The 14,679-nt window shown below is 35.6% G+C and overlaps 1 protein-coding gene across 6 annotated transcripts in view; it reads right to left on the bottom strand.

The window, feature by feature from the left end:
* Positions 1 to 521: 521 nt before the first annotated feature.
* Positions 522 to 14,679, bottom strand: part of RPS6KC1 (ribosomal protein S6 kinase C1) — a 179,752-nt gene continuing 165,594 nt past the window's right edge. For 5 of the 6 annotated variants that reach the window (XM_047076832.1, XM_047076834.1, XM_047076837.1 and 2 more), the window contains 3 exons: positions 12,526 to 12,608; positions 11,357 to 11,452; positions 522 to 1,497 (listed from right to left, as the gene is read on the bottom strand). In XM_047076832.1, the coding sequence (XP_046932788.1) occupies positions 1,387 to 1,497; positions 11,357 to 11,452; positions 12,526 to 12,608 (290 nt within the window). In that variant the 3' untranslated portion in view covers positions 522 to 1,386. The remainder of the gene's footprint in view (positions 1,498 to 11,356; positions 11,453 to 12,525; positions 12,609 to 14,679) is intronic. The other variant, XM_047076833.1, reaches the window with a different exon arrangement.

Raw genomic sequence — 14,679 nt, 5'->3', positions numbered from 1 at the left:
ATAGAAACTGTATAGATGCTCCTAGAGTAGGAATCGACTCTCGATCTCAAAAACTCGGAGGATTAAAAATATGGAAGACTTCTATTATTTCTGATGGCCCCTAACTCCGAAAAAAGTAATTTATTCTTTCATCTTTGGATAAAGTTTAAAAAAAGAGACATTAATGCTTTTAAAACATTTGTAAATTGTTATAAACAAGGCACGAATGCAGGAGCTATCTTAGCAACATAAAGAAATAACAAATACAAATATTTGTAGATGTATAAATACTCATATACTTTCTATATAATGTCAAGTAGACTAGGAGGTCAAATCTGGAAATCTCATCACTAAGTAATAAAATAGGATTGCCATTCAATTCCATTTACATGAGATCCTTTGGTTCTTAGTATACCAAACCAAAAACCTAAAATGAAGTCAAGCATAAGCAGCAGCAGAAATTGCTAACATTCCAAAATGAAAGAGAGGCCCTTCTAAAACAAAGCAAAACAAAAAACTTAAGCAATTAAATAAAGGAGAGATTTCAATTTTTACCATGTTTATTTTATAATCATGATTTCTTTGTCCTTATTAAGTGGATACAATTTGGGGAAATAAATACTCCCTTCCCTTTTTTGTTGCATATGTACTAGTGGAGGAAAAGGGAATCGAATATGAGAGAATAGGCAAAGGGTGTAGGGCGCAGAAGGATAAAGTTGAGAGACAGTGAGTGTTTATACGAACCCTTCCATAAGCAGTACCAACCAACCAACTATAAAGTTGACAACATGAGTTTTCTTTTCACGTGGACTTCAGAAAGCATGAGATAGTATGGAACCACATTCAGCACATATTAATTATATAGCATCATGGTGCATGTTTTCTATCAGACATGATGTATATATCCTTTTTTTTTCTCACTTTTTAAGCTCCACAGATGACACTATTCATGAAGAACTTTTAGTGTATTATTCGGCAAATATTAATTACAATCATATAAACCAATCTTGCTTAGCAGAAAGCACTATTAGCTGCCATGTAAAGGTCCTCCTTTCAAGTAACACTTAAATGTACACTTGGAGCTTTCAGAGGAAGTTCTTGAAGGGCATTCTTCTTTCAGCTGGGCATACAACCCGTCTGCAACACTAAATGCAGATAAAATAAAGATCAAACCTTTGTTAAAGGTTTGCACATAAAAGCCCCTTGCAAATGTAGCCAATGTCTTGTCCAGAGAGTCATGGTAAAGGAACTGTTCTCTTTCAGCCTTTTTCTTCCCCCGTTTCCTCTAAAGGTCTTTATCCCAATGTCTTGGTGCTCCATAAGTGACTGTGAGGCAGAGCTGCCTCTGTGCTGGAGATGCTTGTCACAGAGAAGATCAGAATGTGCACAGATAACCCTGCATTCTGTTCATCTCATCAGTTCTGCCCAATCCACAGGGGTAAAAAATGGATGAGATTTGATATCTTCAACACCAGCAACTCCAGCACCAAGACGCTCCACAGGGTTGAACTGCAAGAGCTAAAAAAGAAGGACTTAGTGAGTAATAGGAATCCAACTGGTGAATCAAAGGAAAACAAAAATATATGAACGGAAAGAACTGCTCAATTCAACCCCAGTGACAAGTGGACTTGATGAATAGCCAAATGACGAGATTTCCTTGAAAGGGAGCTATGTCTAACACCACTGTAGCTGTGGGGTGGTAGGGGATATCTGCGTTGACGGCTTTCAACTGATTTTTAACATGACCTTGAGTAACTCACTTTGTTTCTCTCAAGCTCATATAGTATAATAGGACAGTTAATACCCATCAGTTTCCTATTCCAAAGCACATCATGATATTAATTAGATGCTGTGCCAAAATCTGAGAGATCCAGTTACTCCTTTCATGGGCATGCTGAAAGAATGTGCCTTGAAACGTTCATGCATCCTCAAATTTTGTTTTCGCGGCTTTACTGAGAGATGATTTATATAGCATAAAATTCATCTGTCGTAAGTGTGCAATTCAATGATTCTTACTTAGTAAATGTAAAAAGTTGTGCAACCATCACACAATCCAGTTTTAGAACACTTTGATCACCCTAAAAAATTTCCTCGTGATGTTTACATTAATCCTCATTTCCATCCCCAGCCCTGGGCAAACAATGATCTGCCTTCTGTCTCTATAAATATGCCCTTTCTGGATATTTCATGTAATTGGACTCATAAAATATGTTGCCTTTTGCAGTTATCTTCTTTCACTTAGCATAATGTTTTTCAGATTCATCCAAGTTGTAGCAGGTATCAAAGCCTGTTCCCTTTTATTTCTGAGTAGCATTCCATTGTTTGGATAGAACATATTTTGTTAATCTACTCACCAGTGAATGGACATGTAGACTTTCCAGGCTGAGGCTATAATGAATAGTATTGCTATTAACATTCACATGTATGTCTTTGTGTAAACATGTCTTCATTTCTCTCAAGGACATTCCTAGGAGTGGAATTGCTGGGTCATGTGGAATATTTGTTTAGCTCTTTAAGAAAGTGCCCAACCTTTCTAAAATAGCTGTGCCATTTTACATTCCCAACAGCAATATATGAGAATTCCAGTTTCTCTACATGCTCACCAACACTCAATACAGTCTATCTTTTGATTACAGACCTTTTAGTGGGTATTAGAGGCATCTTATTATAATTTTAATTTCTATTCCTTGGTGAGTAATGATGGGGACCATCGTTGGATGGCCTTCTAAGCCTTTCATGTAGCTTCCTTGGTGAATAATTTGCCCATTTTTATATTTACTGAGTTATAAGAGTTCTTTCTTTTTTTTTTTAAAGATTTTATTTTAAGTGATTACTTAAAATAATCAACTTAAAATAATCAATTACTTAAACCCAATGTGGAGCTCAAACTTACAACCCCAAGATCAAGACTCTCATGTTCTACTTACCTAGCCAGCCAGGTACCACTATAAGAGTTCTTTATATAGTCTGAATACAAGTCCTCATCAGTTACATGATTTGAAATATTTTTTCCATTCTGTGGCTTGTCTTCTCATTTTCTTACTGCTATCTTTTGAAGTATAAAAGTTTTTAATTTTAATGAAGCCCACATTATCAATTTTTTTCTTTTATGGATGTTTTTGGTGTCATATCTAATAACTCTTTGCCTAACCCAAGATCATCAAGATTTTCTCCTATGGTTTCTTCTACAATTTTTAGTTTTGCCTTCCATTTTTCGTCTATGAGCTACTTTGAGTTCATTTTTACATATGGTATAAAGTAAGGGTCTTAGTTCATTTTGGTTTTAGCATGTGACTTGATTTTCCCAGCACCATTGGTTTAAAAGACTATTTTTTTTCACCATCAAATTCTTTCTGCACCTTTACTGAAAATTAATAGACCATTAATGTAAGGGTTTATTTCTGGATTCTCAATTCCATTCCATTGATCTATATACTTATCTTTCCTCTAATAACACAGTAATTTTCCAGTTTGCTAAGGTGCAAGGTGAGATTTTCATTTGAGACCTTTCTTCTTTTCGGATATAGGAGTTTATAAACCATAAATTTTCCTTAAGAACTGATTTAGCTGCATCTGATAAATTTGGATATTTTCTGTGTTTTGATTCCATTAAAAACATTTTCTAGCTTCTCTTGAGACTTCTTCTTTGACTCATAGGTTATTTAGAAGTGTGTTTAATTTCCAAATATTTGTGGACTCACCAGATCTCTGAATGAGAATTAAATTGTTATGATCAGAGCATGTTGTATGACTTAAATCCTTTTAAATACTGAAGCTTGTTTTGTGGTATGGCATATGATCTATCTTGGAGAATGTTCCATATACATGTGCTAAGAACGCATTCTGCAATCATTGTTCCATATATGTCAGAGATGTTTGATAATGTTACTGAAGTCTTCTCAGTATCCTTGCTGATTTTCTAATTTACCAAGCATGGAGTATTGAAACCTCCTTTTATTATTACTGGATTGCCTATTTACCCTTCAATTCAGTCAGATTTTACTTCTTATGTATAGAAGCTGTTGGTGCATATGCATCTATTGTACTGATCCTTTTATCCCTATGAAAATTCTGTCTTAGTCTCTAATAAGTCTCTTGTCTTCACAGCTAGTTTGTCTGGTATTTAATATAGCCACTTCAGCTCTCTTATGGTTACCATTTACATGGTTTATCTCTTCCCATCCTTTTTCTTTTAACCTATTTGTGTCTCTCATACACAGAAGATAATTGAATCTTACTTTTTTTTTAATCCAGTTTAATAATCTCTGCCTTTTGTTTGTCATGTTTAAACATTCATATTTCATTGTACTTATTGGTGTGGTGGGTTTACATTTGCCATTTTGCCACTTGTTTTCTACATCTACTGTCTTTTTTTGTTACTCTTTTACAGCTGTCTTTTGTATCAATACTTTTTATTGTGCTATTTCAGTTCCTCTATTAATTTTCTTTTACTATATATTTTTTTAGTGGTTGCTGTAAGGATTATAATATGCATCTTAATTTATCACAATCTACTTCAGATTAATACCAACTTAATGAAGGTGAAATGTAGAAACTTTGCTCCATTATAGCTCCATTCCTTCTGCCCTTTGTCTATTATTGTCATATATGTAATATATTACTTCTGGATGTTATAAACTCAACAGCACAGTGTTATAATTATTGTTTCATATAATCTTACGTCTTTTAAAAGAAGTTGAGAAGAAAAATGAGGAAAAAATAGTCTTCTTCAGTGACTCATGTTTTACCATTCCAGTTCTCTTCATTTCCTCCTAGAAATTCAAGTTACTATGTGGTGTGATTTCCTTTCAGCCTGAAGGATTTCCTGCATTATTTCTTGTAAGGCAAGTCTAGCAATGAATTCCCTTAGTCTTTATTTGGGAATTTCTTTATCTCATCTCCATTTTTGAAGGATGATTTTGCTGGATAGAGAATTCTTGGTTGATGGTTACTTCCTTTCAGCACTTTGCATATGTCACTTAACTGTCTTCTGCCTCTCATTGGTATTATTATTATTTTTTTAATGTTTATTTATTTTTTAGAGAGAGAGCCAAACAGAGCACAATCAGGGGAGGAACAGAGAGAGAGAGGGAGACACAGAATTCGAAGCAGGCTCCAGGCTCGGAGCTGACAGCACAGAGCCCGACGCAGGGCTCGAACTCATGAACCGTGAGATCAAGACCTGAGCCAAAGTCGGACACTTAACTGACTGGGCCACCCAGGCACCCCTTATTATTATTATTATTATTATTATTATTATTATTATTGAGGTATAACTGACATACAATGTTATATTAGTTTCAAGCATATGACACATTGCTTCAGCAATCTGACTTTACTCAATGCTTATCACAGTAGTGTAGTCACCATTTGTCACCATACAATATTATTTACTATATTCCCTATACAGTATTTTTCATTTCCGTGACTTGTTTATTTTATAACTCAAAGTGTAAACTGTCTTCCATCATTTTTTTTTTAATTTTTTTTTTTCAACGTTTATTTATTTTTGGGACAGAGAGAGACAGAGCATGAACGGGGGAGGGGCAGAGAGAGAGGGAGACACAGAATCGGAAACAGGCTCCAGGCTCTGAGCCATCAGCCCAGAGCCCGACGCGGGGCTCGAACTCACGGACCATGAGATCGTGACCTGGCTGAAGTCGGACGCTTAACCGACTGCGCCACCCAGGCGCCCCTCTTCCATCATTTTTAATGAGAAGTCAGACATTAATGTTTCCTTGTATACAATGAGCGCTTTCTCTTTTGCTGCTTTCAAGAGTGTCCTCTTTGTTTTTGTCTTTCAACAATTTGACCAGGTATATCTTCCTAATTAAAGTCCATTGAGCTTCTTGGATGCATATCAATGTTTTTTTACCAAATTTGGGATGTTTTTAGCCATTACATTTCCAAATACTTTTGCTTCCCCTTTCTCTCTTTCCTCTCACTCTGGGACTCCCTGGTATATTTGATATTGTCTTACAGGTTTGTGTAGCCCTGTTCTTTTTCTATAAATTTTGGGGCATCTTTTTTCCAGATTTGATTATTTCTATCATTCTATCTTCAAGTTAATTGATTCTTCCTTCATCTATCTCAAATTTGCTATAGATACACTCTAATGAATTCCATCCCCTCCCCCCAGTGATTCTTCATTTCAATTATTGTACTTTTCAACTTGAGAATTTTGGTTCTTTTTTTATATATACTTTATATCTCCTCATCAAGAATTTCTATTTGTTGATTCATTGTTGTCATACTTTTCTTTAATTCTTTAAACATGGCTTCCTTCAGTTTTTGAACATACTTATAATAACCACTTTGAAATCTGTTAAATCCAACCTGGGGGCATTTAAAGTCAATTTCTATTGACCACTTTTTTCCCTGCACATGAGTCACACTTTTTTGTTTCTGTGTATATCATATAATATTTGTTGAAAATGGGATATTTTGGATGATATATTTTAGCAATTCTAGAGACTGACTTTGTTCCCAAGAAGACTGTTATCATAGCAGTTGGTTGGTTTGTTCTTTGTTAACTTGTTTCAGCTAGATCTGTATAGCTGCTTCTCCCACCACATTGTTACAAGCAGCTGTTGCTATCTCTGCTCATTCTTTTGTTTTTATTTTTGAGCTTCACTTCCTGGGGATCATCCTGTGTCTGCATAGCTTAAGTGTTCAACCTGTGATTGAAAAGAGGTTATATTCAAATACCTGAGCCCCTAAAGCTTGTCATCTGCTGATGTGTTAGGAGAACACAGTAAAAATTTAGGACACTTACAAATATCCCTTGGTTTTTACTTTCAACTGGGACCTTTCCTTGTTCCTGTACACACGCATGCAACCTCACAGTTGGCCCTCATGGCCTGCTTCAATCTGGAAGAAACTTCACACCTGACAAGCAGGGAAAAGAGAGTAGCCCAGGCAAAAATGCCACAGACTCCCACTCTTTCCCAAAGTTTGGTTGTTTTTCAAGCATAAACACTTTTCAGATTGTCCTGTCCTTTTGATCAATTTCCAGAGCACTGAAATGGCTGTTTTTGCCAATTCTGTCTAATGTTATAACTTCCTTTCTCAAGAGAGAATTTGCCAACTTCCTCATATGGCTATAGCCATTCAAATTTGAGAATATTCCTATAGTAAATCTTTTTTTTTCCCACAGAATTTAACCAACTGCAACTGTAAATCTTTAAATGACTTCTTTACATTAATGTTTCTATGCATTTAGGACATCCCACTATTCAAATTCAACCAAAATTTCTGTTTCTTGTCTTTTTATTTTTATTTCTATTTTTTCTTTCATTCATGATTAATTCAGTTATTTGTATGAAAAATACCAATTGATTTCCTATTATGTGCCAGTTCACTATTTTTTTAGGCCTTTTCACCTGTATCACCAGCAGCGGCCTCACTCTTAACATTAGTAGCCCTATAATTCAACACATGCTTCAGCAAATACAAATTACTATATATTATGAAACACTACCCTATCAGTACTAATGATAAACATTTATGTGACACTTATTGTACACCAGGCATTATTTTAAGTGCTTAACATAGGTCAATTAATTTAATTCACAACTCTATGAATAACTACTATTCGATTCTCTCTATAGATGAGAGAACACAGATTCAGAGAAATTAAGTAACTTATTTAAGATCATACAAGTAGTAAGTAGCAAAGACAAGATTTGAATTTAGGCACTGCAGCTCTAGAATGCATGCTCTTAAACATAACATTACACTGCCTCATGAGTATGTAATCTGTAAATGCCAAGAATCTATTCACTTTAATATTACCAAACACACAGGGGCATGAAGCATATACTTCAAAAGACTGTATTCAATCTTTTCATCTGAGATTACTGTATCTAGCATTCAAAATCACTATTCATTAAAGCTAACTGTTCAAAAATTTTAATATTAGATGTTGCTAAATTGTGTTAAGTGAAAAGCTGCTATTATACAACAAACACTGTAAGAATATCCCAAATGTATCAAATCCATTTTCAAAATCTGACAATCCATGTCTAACTGATTGAAATGTGGAAGGCATCACACAATTTAATATAAATTTAAAATATCAAACAGTGGTAAGAATTAAACATAACTATAGCATATTTTTATATATTTCAGTACACATAATAACATGTAAAAGTTCTTTCTTCTTGGGGCATTTGGGTGGCTCAGTTGGTTAAGCGTTCAACTCTTGATTTCGGCTCAGGTCGTGATCTCACGGTTTATGAGTTCGAGCCCCACATCAGACTGCACTGACAGTGTGGAGCCTGCTTGGGATTCTTTCTCTCTCTGACCCTCCCCCACTCATGCACACACATGCACTCTTGCTCTCTTTCTCAAAAATTAATAAACTTTTTTAAAAAAGTTCTTTCTTGTTACAATTGGCTTTTCCACTCCCATTCTTTCCAAAACATGACCTCATTATGAAATTCCAATAAAGGTTCCAATTCTGCCTATTACTAAAGTCAATTTAATTAGTTCATGAACTTTGCTACAAATTTGCAAATACAAATTTATAGGCAAAAATATAATTATTTTACCCATAACTATCTTGTTTATCCTGCCATTTTATTTACTTACTTCTTAAAGTTTATTTACTTATTTTGAGAGAGAGGGAGAGTGACAGAGTGAGAGAGAGAGAGAGGGAGTGAAAGCAGGGGAGGGGCAGAGAGGGAGAGAGAGAGAATCCTAAGCAGGCTCTACACAGTCATGCAGAGCCCAATGCGGGGCTGAAACTCCTGAACTACAAGATCATGACCGGAGCCAAAATCAAGAGTCACCGCTTAACCAACTGAGCCAACTAAGCTACCCAGGTGCCCCTATCCTGCCATTTTAAATACTATACCAGCCTCAAGAGAGACCACATAAAGATTCTATTGCTCAAGCAAATGTGTCAGCCAGTGGCAAAACCAAAAAGAGTCACTGCCAGCCTCCTTCCTCCTAAAGAATGTTCAGGCAGTAAAGTTAAGCAAAGAAGACACAAAAATTTGTTTTGAAGGACTTTTTCTCATGTAACATTTTTCAAGTGACAAAAGAACTGTGTCATAATTAACTAAATATACACTGTAAAGTACAAACATACATGCTCTGAGGGTTTGTAAATGTAAGCATCTCCTTTTTAATTGCATTTAAAATGCAACTATGTCTACCCTAACACCATTCATGAGACTGAGATGACTGAACAACAGGTACAGGGGATTATGAAATCTAGGAAGAAAGCAAGGAGCTAGAAGTCCAAAGAGGGGAAAATCTCCCCAAAGCAGAATAATTATTTCCATATAAATCATTTTGTGATTTTTTAAAAAAGTGACCCCTATGACCTGTGAGGTAGTGGAAGAGGAAAAGTCAAAATGACAAATTGCTAATCATGTCAAGAGACCCCTTTTCCCTTTCCTGATGATGTTTCCTCAACATGAATGGTAGTTTCCTTAGGCCAATGACAGAATGCTGATTTACTATATAATATAGACATATCTGTATTGGGGGATTTAAGATTTAACATACTTTAGGCCAAGATTCCTTTATAACATACCTTCCCATAAAGGCAGGAGCAGCAGGCCTTTATAAATTAATGCAGGGAATTCTATTCTCAGTATTATATAACAACGACTTTAAGGTGAGAAACAAAAAATAGCATTTGCTAGCCTTTCTCAAATTATTTACAAAAAACATATTTGGAATTTATCATGTTGTGCCACAACAAATAAGATGAAATCAAATGAGTAGCTGTCCTTTTTTCCCCATTAGAATGAAATGTGTTCTGTGTCTTTGCATTACCTCTTAATCCTTTTGCAAAGTGCTCAATGGTATTCACATCTCATTATTTCCAACCTGGTTATGTTTCTTTCTGTGTTATACTCCCTGGAAAAATTTAATCTTCCTGAAGCACAACTCTGATCCTTTTATCTTCTGCCCCGAAACTCCAAATATCCATTATTATTATTTTTATTTATTTACTTACTTACTTACTTATTTATTTTTGCTGAATTGAATAGAATCACTCTTCCCTGGTTATCATGATAAAAGAACCTCATAAGAGAACTCCAACTTACCTTTCCACATTCATCTAGTACTATGACTCATTCCTACATTTATCCCTCCACTCCAGATAAGCCAAGCTTTTGATTTCCTAATTTGGGTCTTTTGGACCAATCTTTTCCTTGTTGAAGCTGTTCGATCCACCTAGCTACTTCCCCAACATCCCACCTTGTCATGCCAAAATTTGAGGGCTCCACAAAAATATCATTCACTACATAAAAACTTTCCTAATACTATCACCGTATCACTTATAACCCCTCCTTAACTTGACAAGTATTTTTTAAGCCTCTGACAGCTTTTATCAAACCCATCAGTGATACAGTTACTTGTCAGTCTTACCTCTATAGCTTATAGCACTATGTCTTGCCCATATTTGTGCATGTATTTGTTGAATGGAACCCAAATCACTCATTACTCTTCAAGAAAATACTAGGTCATTCTCTTCTTAATATATTCTCTCCTCCCCTTTTTCTTTTTTTTTTAAGTTTCATTTTCTCTGATTAGAAAAATAATAATTCAGGTTTCATGAAACAAAAATGTTAGTTCTTGAACTTTTTCAAGTAACTTTCCCCCTTACGTTTCTCATAAAACTATAAGGATCCTAGGCCTGACAATTCTTGCTGATTTGCTGTGTGCCTATCTTACCCAATGCTGACAACCCTCAGCAGACTCACCAAAACTCACTATTCAAAACTAGAGGAACATTTTCAATGTGGGGAATCAATTTAAGAAGCTCACTAGAGTTCCAAGCCTACCTCTGAGATACTGAACTTTAATTATCAATAGTCTCTTTCTTTAAAGCCACCGAAAATGCATTAACTGACATCAATGGCCAACTTCCATCGATGAAGCTAGGAGTAATCGAACTCCGGAAGACTTTCTAACACCACTTTTCTGCAAAGCAACCTGAACTGCCTATTCCTAAGTTTCTAAATATGAATTAGAGATTAAAAATAGCCATTTTAAAAAAGAAAGAAAATAACCATTCATATGGTTACAAAATGGAATAGCAAAAAGAGAGCAGCTCCAGACAAGCTAAAAATGATACTTAAATCTCACATCTATATAAATATATGGAATTAATTAAACATTATCCTAGATTTTTGAGAAAAAAACACTGAAATACCAATAAGTTTTAACTGTTCTCTCTGACCTCACTAATACTTAAATAAAAGCAGAGGCCTAACCATGCACAGTATTAGTTCTGAATCTGTAATTAGTAATGAGTCTTTCTTGCCCAAAACTAATTTCTTTAAGGTTTTGGAGCTATGTAGTCAGCTAATTTGCGTGGTTGATATGCTTGGTCAATATAGGTCAATTAAATTACCTGTTGTATGAGTGAGCGAGCCTCTTCAGAGACACATTCTGGCATGTTCAAAGTAGTGTGAGTATTTATTCCTGCTGGATGGCACTCAACCAGAGTCTGAAACAATCAATCAGGTATACTTCTTATCCCAAGTAACATCATTTCTGTTCTATCACAGGATTTATGGACAGCAAAGTACAGAAAGCTTAACAACCATCTTCACTGGGGGTGTAGTGATCAACACAGCGTCGCCTAAGCAGTTTAGGACAAGGGCCACGAGATACAGAATATCTAACAGAAATGAAGGCAGTCATCAAAATCACATCACAAGCTTAGGCTTCTAGCCCTTTTCCCTTAGTTATACAGCGAACAGCTCATAATAGAAAAGCTAACATTACACAAGAAAACTAAAAAGGGAGTTGGTATCTCTGATTTTTTAATGGTCTTAAAAACCTTCTAAGTTTAGAACTGGTTAATGATAACGATTTCTACATTTATGGCACTTTATGATTTAATTGTATGTGTAGGTGATTTGTAATAATCCACAACAATCTTAAGAGTTCAGTATTACCTGCATATTTACGGTAGAGGACTGACTACTTAGAAAAGTACTACTGCTCATTTCCTCTGTTTTCTTCCCAGGAGGCAATGTGCACAACACTCTATTAAAGTCTATTAACCTCAAACATCTTACTTAAAAGTTATTGATCAGAGGGAGTATAAATTCTGTCCTTAAGCCAGAACAGATAGGAAAAATTTAGTGTTGAGAATAAAGCTAATGTTACCTTTTATATCTACATTAATTTTCTAAAATGAGAATTCCCTCCTGATTTCCAGCAAGATGTTTAAAACATCCAGAGAATTCTAATACATCCTTACATGAATGTTACAGACTTAACGCCGTTGAAACTGCATCATAGAAAATGGAGAGAAAGAACGTTTAGTCATCTTTCTGCACATTCACACTATGATTTAATGGAATCTGATCGCTTAGTCAATATAATACAATCCACTTTTTAAAAAAATCTGGAATCTTGATAAACTTTCATTTTTCTGCCTTTTCTTTTTTATATCGAAGGTTTCCCTATTTCATCCCTGATCTAACAACTGAAGGCAAAGGCTAAATGTTCTCAATTTGAAATCCAGGTAGCATCTGGGTAAATTTATTAAATGTCCAGGTCACTGCTCACCTTGCCAGTAAGAAGTTCAAAGAGAACAGCACCCAAACTCCACCAATCACAGGCTTCCGTTTCTTCTGTGATTGCTCCAACCTCTAAACACACCAAAAAAGGTTGATATTAAAATTCCAAAGGTCAATTCAACTTTCAAAATTAACATGTATTAGCAAGGTGACCTTTTTAATGCTGAGAGAGCATATACTAAATACTACTGGGCTTTCAAAATTCCTGAAAGTTACTTATCCCCTTTGGTCACCTACTGTGGTTGCATTTTTTTTTTTTTTTTGATGCAGTCATATATTAAACTGAGACATTTGTTCTTTAGTTGATAGAGGGACACCTTCAAGAAGCTACACTTAAAAGTTATATGAATCTACGAGATCAGCGTTTTGCTTAATTTTTCAAATTCAAGAAAGTAGAGCCAACTCTACCTCAGGGGTCATTTTTTGTTTTAGAAATAAAGGCTCTAGGTTCAGAAGGAACTTCAAAAATTATTTAAACCAGTAATTATCCTTTTAATTATAGATTAGAAACCAGAGAGGTGAAATGCCTTGTCCAATGTCATATAGTAAATCAGTAGCAGAACTAAAACCTGATTTATAGTACCATCCCTTTCCTACGTAATCAATTGTTTTCAACTGAAGAAGGAGCATGTGAAATGCAAATTTACCCATGTTGATATTTAGAAGTACACACAGACAGGTTAAAGCATTAAGCCCTAAAACTACCGGTTAAGGTAAGGGTGTGTTCAGGATACCCACAAATATCAACACAGTTTTCTCTGTGTTGTCCCTGAAGTTCCTGAAATGTAACAGTTTTCAGGTATCACCTTGCAGGTTTCCCCACAACTCGGCAACGCTCCTCACTTCACCAGTTCTTGTAGGGCTTGTAGCCCTCGTAGCCCTTAGGTCATGTTTGATGCCTTCCTGTCCTTTCCTAAAGACATTCAATTAGTCACCAAGCCTGTCAATGTTTGCCCTTTCACTTCCATTTGGCCAACAAAACATGTTTATTATTCATGTGCAGGGTAACCCACAAATCATAAAAATACTGTTCTAAAGTTTTTAAGTAGTTAGGTTGGAACTTGGAAGTAACTGAAGTGATGCTCACGTGCCCAGCCTTTTAACCAACACTTAGTAAATCTACTGGGGGGAAGAAGCACAAACTCACAAAACAGCTTTAGCTTTAAGTCTTGGAGCAAAGGTCAGGTGGACCAGAAAAAGAAAACAGGGGCGCCTGGGTGGCTCAGTTGACTGGGTATCCGACTTTGGCTCAGGTCATGATCTCATGGTTCATAAGTTCGAGCCCGGCGTCGGGCTCTGTGCTGATAGCTCAGAGCCTGGAACCTGCTTCGGATTCTGTGTCTCCGGCTCTCTCTGCCCCTCCCCCACTCACACTTTGTCTTTCTCTCTCTCAAAAATAAACATTAAAAATTGAAAGAAAAAGAAAACAGAGCCATTCCTATGAAAATACTGAAATTCTTCCTATTCAGCATCTTCGTTCATATCCTGGCACCTACCAGAAGTACCACTTCTGGAACTCAAGTGGTCTGTGGAGAACTACATCCCTTCACACTAGCTCCTGCCCAGGCCTTCCTCTCAAGACATGCTCCGTGCCAAATCGCAACCTCCGTCCTCGAACTAGCTGCTCTCAGCCAGGTGGTACAAAGCAAACATAGATATTTAACTACTTGAAATATTGTGTGAATGACCAAAAGTCTCCTAGTCCTCCTGATGCCACGTGCATCTAGGAAATAGCAGCTTGCTTGAAAAACTGAGAACTATTTATCTAACAATAGAGACTTAATTATATATGCATTGTATATATATTTGCATAATGTGTGTATGTGTATGTAAACACATACACACATCAATATGATGGAATACTATTACATGAGCATTTTAAATGATATATTCATGCAAAGTTTAAACCTATAAGTAAATGGGTATATTAAATTTTAAAAAACAAGCTAGAAAACAATAGAATTCTAATTTTAGAAGTATATGTTTGAAAAAAAGACTAGTGAGAAAATATGACAAAATATTTTAGTGATTTGCCTCTGAGGTGGGGAGATGTTTATTTTCATGCTTATACTTATGAACCTACCTGAACAGCTAGCTAAGTTGTGCATTTGAAAGAGATGACATGAAACCATTCGCCTGTGCT

The sequence above is a fragment of the Lynx rufus genome, unplaced genomic scaffold (assembly GCF_022079265.1).
Source record: "Lynx rufus isolate CCGP_SWC_20201006 ecotype Redwood Valley unplaced genomic scaffold, mLynRuf1.p SCAF_15, whole genome shotgun sequence".
Classification (NCBI taxonomy): domain Eukaryota; kingdom Metazoa; phylum Chordata; class Mammalia; order Carnivora; family Felidae; genus Lynx; species Lynx rufus.
Note: the sequence above shows the minus strand (reverse complement) of the source record. Positions and strands in the feature narration are given on the sequence as shown.